This window comes from Siphateles boraxobius, unplaced genomic scaffold (assembly GCF_051911475.1).
Source record: "Siphateles boraxobius isolate OS27281-9 unplaced genomic scaffold, OSU_SipBor_1 46, whole genome shotgun sequence".
Taxonomy (NCBI): domain Eukaryota; kingdom Metazoa; phylum Chordata; class Actinopteri; order Cypriniformes; family Leuciscidae; genus Siphateles; species Siphateles boraxobius.
In genome coordinates, this window is record NW_027509097.1 from 13,532,540 (window position 1) to 13,550,997 (window position 18,458).

The following is an 18,458-nucleotide window of genomic DNA, read 5'->3' on the forward strand; positions in this document are numbered from 1 at the left end:
TGTGTTGGGTGTTGATTATTATATCTAAAAAATAAATGGCATCTGAATTTACATTAAAAGTCTAGGCTCTGTTGTTAACCTTTAATGTTATAGTAATGTGCTGGCTCCATATATAGTTTACAGCATTAGCAGATCATTTTTTTTAATCCTTGCAAATCGTTTAATTGTAATTGAATTAATTTAAAGACAAAGACACAATTTTTTCATTAAACCACGGTTTAAAAAAAAGCAATTATAGCTTTCTAAACCCCACCCCACCGAACCGAGACGTCAAAACCGTGGGAAGAACTGAACTGTCAGTTTTATGTATCGTTACACCCCTAGTAGTATCTAGTCATCAGACATCTTGTCTGATCTTGCCCAATTATTTGGATGATGTTGTTGTTTCTGTATTGGACGCTGAGTGGTATCAAATGTCTACACACACACACACACACACACACACACACACACACACACACACACACACACACACACACACACACACACACACACACACACACACACACACACACACACACACACACACACACACACACACACACACACACACACACACACACACAGACACACAGACACACAGACAGACACACACAAACACTTGCAACCAGACTCTAGTTTTGGTGTTTCTATAAACAGCTATTGGCTTTAGATCAGATGTGCTAATGCTTGTTTCGTATGGAGTGCTACTGAACTGCTGAAAAGGCCAATTCAAGAGCTCATTAAACTGCTGTTCCCTTAAAAGGTAGAGATCAATGTGTGATGGTTTTGGCCTAATCACTTGCTATTAATGAAATGTCATACACCTGTCAAGTGGCAAGTTATGGTAGATCTACTTTAAAGGGGTGGTATAATGCCCCTTTTTACAAGATGTAAAATAAGTCTCTGATGTCCCCAGAGTGTGTAGTTTGAGCTCCTTGATTTTATGATTTCCCTTTTTTAACTTTAGTTAGTATGTAATGTTGCTGCAGCTGCTTGAGCATAAACAACAAAGTTACGACACATAAGTTCAATGCAAAGGAAGTTTAAAGGACTACAAAAACCGGCTGGTAGGGACTATAACGAGCTTCTTCCCGGGTTGGTGACATCATGAACCTTAAAATTTACATAAACCGCGCCACCAAGAACATGCAACAAAGTGGGTGAGGCCATGTTGGGCTGCTTTAGAGATGGGGAAGTTGTCGCTTTTTTTATTTTTATTTTTTATTTATTTTTTTTACTTTTCAGAAAAAGTTGGTCCCAAGGCTGATGAACAAAGAGAGTTTAATTTATTTTTAAAACTTTCCCTGAACATTATAACCTCAACGTTTTTCTGTGCGCTGCACATTTTACGGTGAACCGCTCCAGAAGAGAGTACAATGTAGGCTACACACACACAAAAGCTTCTGAAAGACGTAGCCATTCCCACAATCCTCTTGTTCGTTAACATTGTCAGGGTCTGAATCGGGCTCGAAATGGTTTGAAATTGACGCCATCGTTAATCATCCGAGTAGAGCTCGCTGTAATGAAGGGGCGTGACATTTCCTGAACACGCGCCAAGCGATGCCAATCACAACACACTGGGCCAGCTAACCCGAATTACAGCACATTTCGTATTTCGGAAGGAGGGGCTTCAATGAAAACGACATGTTCAACCAGACTGGGGAGAGAGGAGCTGTAATGATGTAAAATATGTTAAAAGTACGTTTTTTTTAACAATCAAGCATGAAAACATAGGCCTAGTACACCCAAAAAACAAGATTAAGTCTTTGTAAAAGGGCATAATAGGACCCCTTTAACAATTTTGCTTTTGCTCTAAATATTAATGTATGGATTAATTGACTGCATGCCGTCAAATTATTGAAAAATAATGCACACCCGTCATGGCCTCATTCACCATGTTTATTTTTTTATTATTTTTATTATTATTATTATTATACCACAGGGCTGTTGAATGCTTGATTTGTGATTGGTTAATGTTCTAAGGGGTTCAATTGTTTTCCAGTAAATGCACATCTATGAAGTAGTTGCAGGTCATTACAGCTCCATAACATATGGCCAAATGATTTAGGCTAAATTATTCTAACGGCGCTTACAAACTACAACATAAAATGAACCAAAAGTCACTAACCAAGCAAACAAATATGAAAACAATTTCCTTGTTTTTCCAATTAAATTACTGTCCCACTGTTGACTTTTTTTGATTTAAAAAAAGTTACACAACAGTTAGCTACTGGACATTTCTCAGTAGCGAGGTGTAGTGGTCGACCAATATGTTGCCGTTGCAATATATTGGCCGATATTTGACCTTTTTTTTTATAATTTAAACAAATATTTGAATATGTAATGTGCGTAAATGTATCAGTAATATTCCTTTGGTCGACCACTAGTGAGGTGGTAACATCAATTTTTTTTTTGCAGCAAGTGAGGGAATGTACCTAAAGATCTTTCTTACCTGTACACACTTTCTGCTTTTGTTTTTCTTGTGAGTTTGTCCTCATACTTTCAAACTGTTGACATTTATTAATTTGTATGTACATTTTGTAATTATAATGCAGTTCATATTTCTGTTCATTATCCTGAGAAAGTGCGATGGCCTGAAAAGTGGATGTTCTGTCATGTTGAGTAGTTGATGGTAAATAAATAATCAACATTTTCTCCTGCTTTCTGCTCCTAACAATGTGCCCATTCTGTGAAAGTTTACTGTAACCTCTCTCTGACAAACATAAGCTTCAAATGGGTGCAATATTCAATTGGGATTGAATTGTGAAAGATTAAATGTTGTCCTTTTTAGATTTACAGTGTGTCCTTTTCACTTCACTCTCTTTAGGACAATAGTAATAGAAAGACCTATATTTACAGAAGTGTCTTTTTTTTTTTTTTTTTAGATTGGTTGTGTTAAAGTCAGCTTTGACAGTGGCATTAAGAAGACCGGTGCTTGTTTTTTTTACTTTTTTTAAGAGCCTACTGATGGCTAGATTCTCTGTAGGCACAGAGAGACACTATATGGTACTATGTATAAAAGGAGGCCATTGCTGGTAGAGTTAAATAACCATTTGAATTTCTGTGGTCTGTGTAATGCAGTGTCTGGGTTTCTTTTTGTGTCTGCCATCTACAGTATTTTTTTTGAAAGGGATGACTTTAGGGGTAGCATTGCATGTTTTTAACATTTTTAAAAAATGTTTTAGCATTAACTAATTTTTTTTTCTATTGCATCAACAGAAACTGAGTTTCTCACATTTCACAAGTAAATCCAATGAAAAGCCTAGAACACTCTAGATCAGAGTGACCCTCCCCCCTTACCCAAAACAATATTCAAAGCATATCCCTGAGAGACTAAGACCAGCAAAGCAAGGTAAAAGTGTGTGTGCGTGGTCGGTCAGGTTTGTGCAACCCAGTTGCAGGTTAACAATGACTCCTCAACATGGCGGTAACCTAAACTTTACCTCTGTAAACTGCATTTAGTTTTACAAATGACTTGGTTAGCTTAGTGAATTTAAAATAATTTTAGTTAGTATTTGATTTGAGTTTACATCTTTAATTTGTGCTTTTTAGTATTTGTATGTGCTTTATGTGGTTATTTTTATTTAGTAAGTGTATATGTATGTAGGGTAAGTGTACCCATTAAGCCCATGTACCTTTTAAGCCCACTTTCAACTTTTAAGTCAAAAAAAAAAAGTAAATCACATTTTATGCTGCTCATTATTTTAATCAATCCAGTGAGTTGTTACTTCCCTGGCATTTTTTTATTGTATACCAATCACATTTGGCAATGATGAGTTAACCTCACCCATATGCAAGCTCTCTCAGGGGACCTCACACAGTCACCCCAAAACTTTGGTGTTTCGGGACCCTTCAGAAATCTATAAATTTCTGCAATTTTCAGCCATTTATTTGCTAACTACATTGATATTATGTCAAATAGGAGATAGACGTGGTGTTTTTTGTGTATGAACAAATGGTACTTTATCATTTTATATAGTTTTCCTTTAAATTGAACAGAAGCTAATAAAACTCATCTTTCAAAGTTAATCTCTAGGTCAAACCATTAGCCTTACAGAAAGATAGACTGCCAAAAAATGATGCATGTGAACTGCAAACAATAAATGTTTTGTGATTCATTTTACATTAATTTACAAATAAATGCATCATAAATTGTTTTTAGAGAAGATTATTTTAATAAATTAATTTTCTTTTAAAGATGGGCTTAAATGGTACAGTGCCACAAAACGCATGCAAACTATAGCCATCATAAGCTAACCTTGAATGAAAAAAACGTAACATTTCTCAATGTGGGCACAATGAAAATTACTATGATACTTAGTCCACAGTATATTTAAGCTCCATGCATGTATTTAAGCTCCATGCATGTATTTGTAAACATATCTTACATTTTTAAAGGAAAACATGCTTTCTTTTTTCACCATTACTCACTGTGGTACCATTTAAGCCCACCTTATGTGTTTCAATGAGGAATACCTGTAATTGCAGACTTAGGAACACACATAATTGAAGATAATTTGGGAGCCAAGCCGAGTTAAGGTTCCAGGCTCTTGGTGTCTGAGGCTCACTAGGAGGCCCCCCTAATCCCAGAGTATGGAGCCCTAACTCGGCTTGGCTCCCGAGATACACCCGGTCAAACTTCCAGTTTGACTCCAGGTACAACTCAAGTCAAGCCGACTTTAGGCTCCAGACCACCGTTCACTAACACCCACACATCCCACCCAGGGCTCTAATCAAACATTAGCCAAAGGAATTTTTTTAATATTTCCCTGTCACTGAATAAATATATTGATGTTTTACTTCTTTAAAATCAATATTTTTTTTATATTTTGTGAATAAATGATGATGTGGGCTTATTTGGAACACACACGGGCTTAAATGGTGCCAAAAGTACCAATTAAGCCCATGCCAGACTTCTCACTTTATTCCTAAATTATCTTCATTTTATATTCAAAAATGTGCATCAACTAATTAATACATTTTCAAATGAGAGATAAATCTTGCATTTTAACTAACTATTTTCCTTATAAATCTTGTCAATATCTATGAAAAAAAACCTAGACTTAGATTTTGGTGGGCTTAATGGGTACACTTACGCTGTGTATGTGTGTGTGTGTGTATATATATATATATAAATACTTTGAGGAATCCTATGGACCCCTTGGGAGTTTGCTTATAGGCTCATTTAATCTCTCTCATGGATCATCTTATCTATCAGTCAGAGGGTCTTGCATTCATCCTGAGAAAGCACTTTATATACCTGCTTCCATTATTTGTTTTCATGCTAAGAGGCTTAGCATGTGGATTAGCTTGAGGTCTCTTGTGTGTGTGATGGGTACTAACTGTTGAGCTCACAGTAGAACCATGAGAGAATCCCTGCAATCATCTTTCATTTGTTAACTGACATCAACACTCTTTCTGAATGATAAATAAGTATGAGTGGTACCCATACTCCATTTCCAGTTGACCACAGGAAAGCGTAGCAGCTGGACAGTGATAGAACAGTTATTTCTTTAAAGAATAGGGTTGTGGCGATATTTGATAATATCGTGTAATAATAGTCAGAGATATCTCTGATGCCTTTGACAACATGATGATTGGCTCGTTTTCCCATTTAGCCTATGTATTAAATTATTATCAGGCTAGTATCAAATTAATATTTGGACCTTCTATTAATTTGTCTTCCCTATAATTTCACAACGACATCACCACATAACCACAATTGCGACACAGACGTGTATGAGGATTGAGGACTGAAAATGTTTTAGACCACAAAGCTACATCTCATATCAAAATTTAATTGCAAGATCTATTCTCAAATTGTCAAGAGTGCTTGTTATAAAACCATTCTTATGTCGTTGTTTGAGCAAAGGCAAATATGGCATGGTGGTTTGTCAGCTATTTTTGTTTCCATAGCACAACAAAATATTTTAATAACACAAGTAGCAATACAAATACAGATTACTGTTACTAATAATATAATTATTACTAAAATTATATGCTTATTAACAGTCTTTTGTTTCGAACATAGCAAAAAAACAGCTTTAAACAGACTTCAAAAGTTCTTTTTAAACAAGTTTTTTTTTAAATTCTTTTAATTTTTTTCACTATCATTAATGTGTGGTCCTCCAGAGAAATAGCCTGTTAAGTCAATAAACTAAAGGGTTAGTTCACCCAAAAATAAAAATTCTGTCAATAATTACTCGCCCTTGACTTTCCAAACCTGTAAGACCTTCGTTCATCTTCAGAACTCAAGATATTTATGAAATCCGAGATCTTTCTGACCCCCCCATAGACTGCAATGTAATTGCCACTTTCAAGGCCCAGAAAGGTAGTAAAGACATTGTTAAAATAGTCCATGTGAATACAGTGGTTCATCCTTAATACTATGAAGCGACGAAAATACTTTTTGTGTGTAAATCCCCCCCAAAATAATGACTTTATTCAACGATTTTTTCTCTTCTGTGTCAGTCCCTGACGCTGTTCACGTTGTAAACACAGTTTGCCAATTTCATGTGATAATCCACAAGCTCGCTTTTTAGGTGAATTATTTCTGAGCTTTTTCTTCATCACCAACTCTAATTTGCTCACCAAATGATTCATTCTCATTTCCTGCGATAAAAGTTGTAAATAATCATTAGTTAACTATATTTAAGGAAACTGTTGCACAACCCCCTATGACTATGCAGCATACCACTCAACAACACTGAAAGCATCAAATATAACAACCAATATTATTAAAAGGGTTCAAAAGTTGTGTGGCAGCACTACAGTAGTCACACAACAGCTGTAGACATCCACTAATTCCATCTGTCCTGCTATTCCCTTGTGTTTCATCCACACGTCACTGCCATCTGCGAGTCTGCCATCAAAATGATGTCCTGCCTTATGCTTGCTGTATTACAGCCCACATGTGAGCAGCATGTCAGTGTCTTAACTGCTGTAACCTTGAATCCATTTTAGATTTTTAATCTAAAGCAAATAAAATAAAAAAAATTATACAGGCTATGAAAATAGCCAAGGAAGCTGGCATGGGGAGAATTTGTTACTTTTCACCCCACCTCCCCCAAAAGACAAGAAAAGTAAAATGTATTCACTCAAGAAACACTAAAGTTTCTCTACACAAGGTGTGCACTAGAGTTGGACCATGGTGGCGGAGTCATTCAGAAACCAACTAGTCTATTAGTAAGGTAGTAGTAGACTGCCATCTCTCTCTTTTTTTTTTTTTTTTACCTTTTGTAGTTTTTATATTTTTAGCATGTGAACATTCATACAGTTGCTGTGGTGAACTCCTCTTAAAGAAGTTGCATCAACAAATGAATCCCTTTAAGCCGTTACCATACACATTCAGACAAGACAGGATGTGCCAACCATTCAAGTGTTTGGGCTCAGCAAGATATCTTTTTTTCTTTTATTAAAGGAATTAATACTTTTTAAATAGCACAGATGCATTAAATTGATCAAAAGTAACATTAAAGACTAGTGATCGACCGATGTATCGGTTTCCAGATATTTAAGCATTTTCCCCATAATCGGGTATCGGTTTTGTAATATCGTATTTGCAAATAAACGGCGCCATCTTGTGGCCGTTTTGAGAATTCCGCCATTGCAGCCCGCGTCTGAGCAACCGTAAAGTAAATGTTCTACTTGCTTTGCTTTAATTATTCAACTTTATTTAACATAACAGGCATGCAGAAATGAGGTTTGAGACATAAATGCCTGATGTAGTTTATGCAGCTTGGTTCTAACAAATTGAGACGAACTCATGGAGTCACGTAGCATAATCCGTCATGTCCTGCCCAAATAAAGACGTAACTTTACATGAATTAAATAAAACAGAGATGAATGAGTGCATGTTGAAAATAAAAGCGCTGAATTTAATTCTTTATCTGTTGTATTTGCTCACCATTAGTCTCGAAAAAAAGTTCGTTCATATTGCTGAGCACTCACTGGGTCGATCAGGTATGCTCAAGCACGGCCACTGAATGAAACTTTTGACAATATTATCTTGTTTAAACAACCTAGATTATATTATCATTTACTACACAGCAATTATTTCGCTAATAAACATCTAAATATACCGCTTTGTGGAAAATAATTATTTATTATCTGCACGCGCGATCGCGGTTGATTAGCCTATAGTTCTGTGAAAATGCGCATAGATAAACAGCACTTTGTCAGAAAGCACTTCATGATCTAGACCTACAAAAATAGTATTAATAATGAATAACATGCTAGTTGGAAAATGCAATGATGTATATGTTTTTTTGTTTGTTACTTTCCTGACAATGTTATATTCCAGCTAATATTATTCAGTGAATTAATATTACCCAGTGAATTATTCCTCACTCTTAGTTTAAACCTATTAAACGGCACATAAACCTTCTAAAACTGTTTAAAAAGAATTAAATTTCTGCAAAGGTGATATGACTGCCCTGTCAATTATTTTCTCCATATGAAAACTTTAGACTTTTAACATTTATTTTGCCTATTGTTAACATTGTTGCTGCTGATGCTTATAAATTATATGTATAATTTAGATATAAATTATATAATGTAATAATATAAATGTTTTTATTGTAATTTGATTTATTTACTATTTATGAAAACAAACGAAGCAGGCTTACAGAGCAGAATGCTGAAAGACTCTGTTGACACTCTGTGTCATCTACTCTACAACCTAGTTCTGCTTAACTGGGAGTATTAAGTTACACTACTAAAATAGCTACTAAAGTTCATGTAATTTAGATTTTTTTCCCCCCAGTATGTTAGATTAATTTTTGTGCTTTATTTTTTACCTCATCAAAGCTTTTATTTTTAAACCAAAGCACTTTATTTTTTGGACTCAGACCCCTCTATTTATTTGTGTATAAATATAAAGTTGTATATGTATATATTATATAGGAGGGATATTATATATTATATAGGAGGGAGTGATTGTTATAAATAAAATGGTTTGTTCAGTTAATTTGTGTTGTAGTAATTTTCAAAAACAGAAGTATAACAGTAAATAAATATCGGTTCTGCATATCGGTTATCGGGCCCATAAACATGCAAATAATCAGTATCGGTCATAAAAAATCAATATCGGTCGATCACTAGTAAAGACCTTAATTGTTTCAAAAATCTATTTCAAATAAATGCTGTTCTTTATGAATTTTTAAATTTGGTTACACTTTATTTTAAGGTGTCTTTGTTACAGTGTAATTGAAGGACTAATATTAATTATCAACATGTACTTACTATAGTACTTAGGTCAGGGGTTGGTTTAGGGTTAGTTGCATGTCGTTATGCATAATTCACTGTTATTACTAACTACTATAGTGTGGCTTCTAAAAAAAACATTTTGTAATCAGTAGTGTACGGATTGTAACTTGACTTGAAAATGAGCCATGCAAGTGGAAAACATTACACAGCAGCATGTTTGTGGTGATAATCAGAAAAGGCAGTGTGTGTGTGGAGTGTTTTTATAATCAGACAAAAATCAGCTGATTCCCTCAAGGGAATTATTCTAACTCTCTCCAACACTGGTGGGTGCTTTATGTGGTGCATCTTCTTGTGTGTCTGTGCCAATCCACAGAAGAATAAATAGAGAGAGCACTGATGTGTGGTAGGGTGGCAGAGTGCCTCTGGAAGCTGTCCTCCAAAAAGAGCCCAAAATTAATCATTCATCTCCTTATGACTCCACACAGCCTCTGAGGGCCCATAGAGACGGTCACACACAATACTCACCCAAACTCTCACTGAAGGAATGGGGTTTTGTTCTCACACAAACACCCCCAATCATCACGTTAATGACTCTTACAATGCTCCAAACTTCAAATGCACCTTTGATGGCGGACACACTCCCCTCTCATGTGCACAGTAAGGCTCAATAGAAATGAACTTTGAGCCAGCTGAAACTATTGAACCGTTTATTCATGTAGACTTTGCATAACCTTTAATGTGTTTGTTTATAGAATAACTTGAAAGTTTTGTGGTTTCGATACAAGACATTCATTAATACATGCTCTCTAGAATGAGGTTATGACATTTAAAGGTTTTGTGATGAATTAATGAACCCACACTAACTTCTCTTTATGTTTGAGTGGATGATTAGTAAATGTTTTATGCTATATCGCCACCTGGTGTTACAACACGCACACACACACACACACACACACACACACACACACACACACACACACACACACACACACACACACACACACACACACACACACACACACACACACACACATATATGTTAGTTTATATATGTTAGTTTTATATTGTTAATTGTTTTTATTATTTTTTTCCCACTACAGGGCTCAAGCATTAAGCATTATTATGCTGCTTTGGTTAAAATTTATTATAATAATAGTATCGTTTTTTATTTGCCCTACTAATATTTTCACTGGTCCCACAACATTTGTATTTATGTCATACATACAAAAAACATTCTTAGAAATAGTTTTTCTTTGCATTAAAATGTTGCATTATATTATTGCATTACATTATTGCATTCTATGGTAAAATTATTCTCCCTTTCCATATTTTTTCATCTCGTTTAGTTTTCTCAGATCGTTGTTACGACTGAGAAAACCTCCTGAAGGAACTCACTCTTGTCGATCAGGTATGTGGTTGTCTATGCGTGGGAATGTGTGTTGTCAGTAGGCAGGTGTTTAGTTGTGAGCTGATAAGTGCAGCATACATGTGCAAGCTGTATTAACGTGTGAAAGCACATTTACACACAACTGATGTTACAACTTTAATGTTAAAGCACTTTTCCCTAATCTACCTAGCCTATTAAAAAAAAAGTCATCCAGAAGAGTGTGGCGGCTTGTCATTCTCAAAACATTTACTCTGCTGTAATGAAATATTAAAATAGATGTATATCAGAATAGACAACTACTTTTAAATATCCATTAATACAGTAAAATGCTTTTCTTACATTGTGTAGTTCTAAAATCAACCAGCAGGGGCCAATGTGGCTGTGTTAGACAAACCTTTTCTACATGCTTATGAATTCCTTGTAGAAGTCAAGCAAAGACATAAATGTGTTTAACATGCAAAAAACAGTACTGGTTATACATCCATGTTTTTATTTGTGTCAGTAGAGAAACGTACTTTTTGCTCTCATAACAGTGTGAGACCTTCCAGCAGGGACTAACTGCCAAAGATAACCAGCCAATCTCTGAGTCTTTGGGGCCGACATAGCAACAGATAAGCTCATAGCCAAGTGACTTCATTTTATTATAGTTTTAGCAGACACACACTGATAGAGTCAGTCTGCCTTATGATTCGTTACTGGCACGTGGCAATATTATTGTGTTCCAATGATTCATTGTATGAAGTCAGGGGAGCGTTTTGTAGTTTCCATAAAAACAGGCATGTGTACTTTAAGATAGTCTTACCAGTCCTACTATGTGAGCATAGACGAACAGTGAGAACGGATGACTTAGAATGTGTGAAAAGCTAAATATTTTGGTTTGACTACCAGACAAGATTTAAGATGCATCCTTTTATAGGTATACATATCAACGTCTTCTAAATATACATTCCACAAAATGCAGCAGACAAGCAAGTAGTCTCATATATATATATATATATATGTGTGTATGTGTCTATTCAGGTGACAATTCAGCAGTTAAAAATGCAACCAATGAGTCAGCACAGCTGAATTTAGCCCCTACCTGCTCTTATTTCAGTACAGATGGTGCACACGTTTTGGGTAGCCCTTCATCGTAATTCATTTTTCTAATACACTAGCTTTAGAGGCTCATTCAGTCCCACGTATGTGCTGTAATGCTCATGATTTACCGGTCTATAAGACTCTTAATGCATCTGCAGAAGATTCTGTGATCTCCTGAGGCCCTTGATTCACAGATTCACATATTCTCTATGAAGCAGTGATGCTAAAGTGTATTAGAGACCGGATCAATTACATCTGATAATCACTCCAAATTTTTTAATCCATGTCCTGATGTCTCTTTTGTTGTCTATGGCAGAGAAGGGCTCAACTTTACAGCTGCATGCCATTATGCCAGTAATATAAGTAGCTCAAGGGCAAAATGGCAATTTTTCTTTTGCCATGTGTATCCACTTCATCTGTTTGTTCTGTGTTCTTGAGTATCTTGATACGGTCTGTTTTATTGACTAAGAAACTGCTTCAGATGATTCGGTGAGAAAGCTGTCTGAGTGAATAGTGGTTTGAACTGATTCAAAAGAATGATTATTTACAAACGATTGCAATTGCTGGGTCGGTAGAGCTTGCAGCTGTACACCATATCATAATATTTCTGTAGTTTCAATAGTACAGCCACAAGAGTCAAGATGTAAACAATATGCATATTAACATGATTTTAGTGTGGGGGAAAATGCTTACTAATCTTTTCTGTGTAAAGATGGTACATTTTACAACTGTATTCAAATAATACAGAAGTTTTAATGGAATAATTAATACAAGTGCTTTTATGAAATGATAATCTTTAAGTTTCTGCTTTAAAATATTCCAAAAATTGGCCCATAATACTTCTTGAAGTAATCAACATTGTCACAAATGCTGTATACTATAGGTTAACTTGCATTTAACATAGTATATTCCTTTAATATAAAAAAAAGAATGCATCTTAAATCATACCAAGTTTGCTTGCTTAGTTTTGGTTCCTCCTGCATCTGTCCGTGAGAAGACTAAGGTTATTCAAAATCGCATACTCTCGAGTAGGCACTTACTCAAAATAAGCAATTTCTTCGCTACTGCTAAAAAAAATAGATTCTATGTAATGTAATTCATTCGCCATGTTGTCATTATCATGTGACCAACCAGCGTCAGTTGCATTACTTCACTGCAATTCACAAATTCTCTCCTGTGGCTCATGTACAACTTCCAGTGGAATTCTGAAGTGTTCATATGAAGTAGGTCATCCAGGTTGTATTTGCCTACTTTTTTATCATAATGTGAGTACTGTGAATTCGGTCATGCTACTTTTGAGACATCTTTTTTTGCTTACTATATAGTAGGGAAGCATAAGCTCTCAGATGCAGCCTAAGAGATATAGTACCTGTTTTGTGCTGCTTCCCCTAATGCTCACCTTTCCCTTGATTTGTGTATGAGTGCAAAAGTGTGTTTGTGGTTTACTCATTCTTCCAGAAGTTGCCCGGCACTAATATTAGTCCAAGTGTTTTATTGACTGGATGGAAGACTACATTTTCTCACTGTATGAAGTTTACAGACACATAAACACGCTTGCCTACATTGGAATAGTGATTGGTGCGTGTGCTCTTAAAACAGCGTGTGCACACCAATGACACGCCATGCGTTTAATAACACTACTGCCACGAGTCAGTCACAGGCAGGAGTTACAGGACTAGAGGGAGAGATCGACAGAAGGGTCAGCAAAGAGAGGAAATAGGCAGAGGAGGATAATGTAGCAAAGAAATAGAGGGTAAAATGTGTTAAGCTGACCTCAAGCTTCATGTGTATTGTCTCTTGAGGTCTGTCTGATCTTGTGGGCGCTTGTGAGATGTTTAACAGCTGATCTCTACTGTGTTCTTGCCGTGTGCAATTTTAGTGTGTGAAATCGTTTTACCTATGAAATGCAAGTCTCTTTGCTCATCCCTCTGTCTTCTTTCTGGTTCAAATTGCAGATCAACCTGATTGTTGCACTTTGTAAATTGTAATGGGCTGTAATGTCACCACTAGATGGCAGCAGTGTGCTTTACGATTATCATATAGCGGTGTATGATTGAATCTCCAGCATACCTTTCATTGCAATCAGGGTTTTTTTTTTCCTTCTCTCCATACAGATTCTTGTTCCACAAACCTGATACTGTGTGATCTATATAGAGGCAGAGCAAGTATGGTTGCCCCCACCTTCCTCTTTCCATCTCTCAGTTTTTCATTTGTTCTTTCAGGCCACTGGTTACAGGTCTTTGGGGTGACATTAAGGTTTCAGGTGCTTTTGGTGCCGCGGCACGGATCCGGACAGGCACAGGCCCCTGGACGGAAAAAGCAGAAATTGGAATTGATTTCAGGAACATTTGGGGCTAATGCATCTCTGTCTCTTTCATTCTGTTCCTTTGCCTCACATCTTTCACCTTTTGAACTCATTATATATTGCACAGTGCAGTTCATTTCATAGGGCTTCTCCTGTAATTGTATATGCATGCTCAACTAAGATTTTTGGTACTTAATATAATCATATCTATGTCGTTATTGTCTTTTATAGATTTGCCAATGACATAACCAAGGGTTTGCAGACTCTTCCTGGGGTCGAGTCGCCCAACCCTAACGCTGCTGGATTGTTGTGGTAACGTTGTGAAGTTGAAAGGAAGCTGATTTGCCGCTCACCATGCCAGCCCTCTCCACCAGATCTGGCAGTGAGATAGGTACCTCATCTTACACCCTACACCTTATTGTATGGCAGTTAGGTCCTCTAGTAGTTTGACCGGCAAGCTTGGCCAAATGTCAACCTCCATGCTTATACAATGATATAATGTTTATTGTTAAAAATAACACACCAACAAACATATGATTCACCGATTACTAGATATATTAATCATCACGGATGTATGAGATCTTCATGTACGACGCAGACACGTCTGATTTGTACAATCACCGCTTTATTAAAAGTTAGGGGTTAGTATTTAATGTTAACTTTAAACTTTAAAATGCAACACTTTCCTGTTACTAAGCTACATTTTCAGTAGTCATTACTTCAGTGTCACTGAATAAATTTCCAAAAAAATATTTCAATATACTTATTTGATGCTCAAGAAACATTTCTCATTATTATCAATGTTGTAAACAGTTGTGCTGCTTAATATCTTTGGGTACATTTGATACCTTTTTAGGATTTATTTGAATAGAATGCTTTTATAAAATTAATGTGTTTGTTTTTTTAATAGCATTTTTTGTCACTATTGATCAATGGAATGTGTCTTTATGCACAAATGTACTTTTTTTTTTTTTGGCCAAATCCCTTACTCTCGGTCTCATTTCCTTTTTTAATGAAGAGATTACTAAGTGAATGTAATCTATTTTAAAATAATGCCTAGTTGGGGTATAAAAGTCTGATTGACGATCGTAAGATTGCTGGGAGACGTGTGGTATGGTTGGGCTACGTCTGCTGTGTGCAATCCTGTCTTGCCCAACAGGTTTTAAATGAACTATTTGCATGCCCAGTAAGCCACTGTGGATCTGATAGATTAGGATCATTACATACCTCATGTCAAGATGTGGGCGAGCACTCCTGTGCCGTTATGCCACTGCTCTTGATATGTGTTATTGCCTGCTATGCTGTTGTTGAACACCTGACATAACCCCCCCCTCCCCTCCCCCCCTCTCTCACACACACACACACACACACACACACACACACACACACACACACACACACACACACACACACACACACACTTTAAACGTCCCATTCATAAGGCAGGAAATTGAGATTTAATCACCAAAGTCTGCTATAAAATTGATCAAGGATGACTGTCACTAAATTATTAGCTTGTTTCTGGCTCTTATAATCTTTTTTTTCTTTCTATTTCCTCAAAGTCTAATCTTTCTCTCATTAAACCTCTCCATCACACAGTGTCTGTTCAGTTCTAGTCTCATTCTTCTGTATGGACATAAAATGCTGTTCTTTTACTCAATGTATCCTGTTTTTCGTGTGGGTGTTTTGCTTCCTGGTGGCATTTGATTTCACTACCCTTGGGTGTCCTCGGACTGACAGACCCATCCACCCACTACCTGTAAAATGTGTATGTGAGAGGAAGAAACTCTGGTGTTGATGTCATATGATAAATTACTGTAATTCCTCTTGCATCAACTGCAAACTCAATCATCCTGTGCTCTTAAGCTCACATTCACAAAATAAGTTATTTTATCACACTGCCTAAAAGAATGGCATCAAATAAAAAAAAGCCTTAACCTGTCCCAACTGCAGTCCAGATTTATTTATTTATTGTTTAAAAATATATATATTTAAAATGAACAAATGTACAATATTTGCATTAAATTTATGTATAAATTTATTAATTAAAAATATTATATATATATATATATATATATATATATATATATACACACATACATACAGTATATACATATACACACATACATACACGCATATATACAAAAAAAAATATATATATATATATATAAAAATTTATTTACTTTTTTTAAATTTGTATATATGTGTGTATATGTATATGTATGTGTGTGTGTGTGTGTGTATATATATATATATATATATAATTCGTTTTTTTATTATTTGTATAATTGATTTTAATTTAATTTCCTTTTTTACATATTTTTTGTATTTCTATTTTATTTTTCATAAATATAAGCATCAAAAAGATAAAATTATTTTAAAAATGTATTACTATTATTATTTTCATGAACGGTGAAAGGAAAGGTCATTCAGTGAGTGGTTCGGTTGTTTGAGCTGCACTCCCACCTGACTTCCTCACAGTCTGTTAGCCTGATCATTTTGAATCTGCCCTTTGATTGGAGCATCGTAGCCCCCTACTAGGTTTTTATGAGCCGTATGAAGTTTTACAGTGTTATTCTGGGCCGGCCTGCTGGTCCAATTACTTTAACTCTCCCCAAGGCGTCACTAAAAAGATAAGAGCGCCAGGTAGGCTTGAGAGAGACAAAAGGGGACATGTGGGAAATTTTTAGTTCTTTAGCAGATAAACCTCCTCTAATGAAGATGAATTCATGTGTGTATGACAGGTTTTATGCATGAAACTATCTGTGCAGGTATTCTACTTGAAACTGGAATTGTTGTTTGATTAGTGTGTGTATGTGGAAATAATATTTCCATCAGTCCTGTTCAGAAACAAGTGTATGGTGTAATGATGCCGTTGTCCGTAACGAGATCCATATTGAGCTCCATATTGTTTATCGTTCAGGTGCTGAGTCTCTCTTATGGCTTCAGCAGAGCACCAACTGAATATTGCTGCAATGAGGGATATGACAGGAATGGCCATATTAAATTTCTTCTCGGCTAACAGTAAATTTTTCCATTCTAATGTCAAGAATGCAGAGCATCTGGGAGCAGAGGACAGAACGAAAGAGAGGGAGGGAGAGAGGAACGTTAGTAGCGGCTGCAGCAAGCACTTTGGGAACACTTTATCGATTTCCAGCCATTTATCCTCTTTTCCATCTCTCCTCTTTTTTTCTCTCTCTCTACTGCCACAGGGATACAGAACTGTAACACAAGGATTTGTTGCCACTGGAATAGCTCCCTGTTTCCAATTACATCCGAATAAAAATTTCCACCTCATTTTACCAAATGCAGGAGAAAGGAGAGGTAGAAAAGCGGAGGGAGAAGGAATTTCATTTATTTGTATTTTTTTATGCCCCCATTTTCAGGAGATTGAGATATCTATCGCTGTCAACAAGCAGAATACATTCAGTTCCGAATATCTAGTGCGGTTGCTGAAGTGTAAAAAGGGTCTGAACATCTTTATACACAAGGTCTAAAAACTATAAACAAGCAATCTACAACAGTATTGTGATGGATATGCAATAAAGTTATAGTGTTGCTAAGTGGTTGCTAGAGCGCTCTGAGTGGTGACTTACTAACCCATGTCAAAAGAGCTAACCATTTCGTCTCTGAAAGATCAGATCCCTGCGTGACCAGAATATAAGTGTAGTAGCTAGAGGTTCCAAAAACCCAACTTAAAATTCAAGCTTGTCCTTTTCCTTTTGCCTTTCCACCCTTTTTGGGGTATAGGCCGTCAACCAGGGCTCAGCAGGCATCTCTATCTTGTGCTTTCCTCTCGCCAGAGGTTGATGTAGATGTAGTCCTCTGTTATTTTTCTGGTGTGATTAAGCTCTGATATAGACATGAAATGTGCACTGTGACATGGAATCAGAGTGTGATTGGACTGAATCTTTTCTACAGGTCTTGAAATGGCTGCTTCAGGATCACATTTCCCCCTGTTCTGTCTAATCTAAAATAACAGATTCTGGGCTCCAGAGATGCTCATTTGAGGAATGGTTTGACCTTGGCTTTTTTCATTCGGATCTAGAGGCACAGTAGCCATCTTTTTTGGTGATATTTTCCTCTTATGTGTGTCCACCTGTTGACAAGCACTTCATGGCTCCCGCATGGGGAAAAAACACACCAGGGGCCTGATGTATAAATGTTGAATGTATGTACGTATATACGTACGTAAATGTACATAATTTTTCATGAACGCATTGAGATTTATAAAAAAAAATCTTAGCGTAAATATGTGCGTACCATATGGATTCTCAAATAATGATTTAAACTCTGTTTTACATCTGATATACACATTTAGATAAAATATGCCACTCTCATTAATGGAGTTAAGTACTGAAATGTGTGTGCTGTTGGTGTCATGCACAGACAGACGGTAGTATAATGGTAACAATTTTCATTGTCTTCCCAATATTATGACAAATGCCAGTGTATTTGAGGGATTTGAATTTGAAGGACCATTTTATTTTATAAAAT

General features: G+C 36.1%; 1 protein-coding gene across 2 annotated transcripts in view; it reads left to right on the forward strand.

Annotated features, from left to right (window-relative positions):
- mpp7a (MAGUK p55 scaffold protein 7a) overlaps window positions 1-18,458 on the forward strand; it is a 214,547-nt gene that overhangs the window by 83,135 nt on the left and 112,954 nt on the right. For both annotated transcript variants that reach the window (XM_077200955.1, XM_077200956.1), the window contains exon 2: window positions 14,193-14,352. In XM_077200955.1, the coding sequence (XP_077057070.1) occupies window positions 14,316-14,352 (37 nt within the window). In that variant the 5' untranslated portion in view covers window positions 14,193-14,315. The remainder of the gene's footprint in view (window positions 1-14,192; window positions 14,353-18,458) is intronic.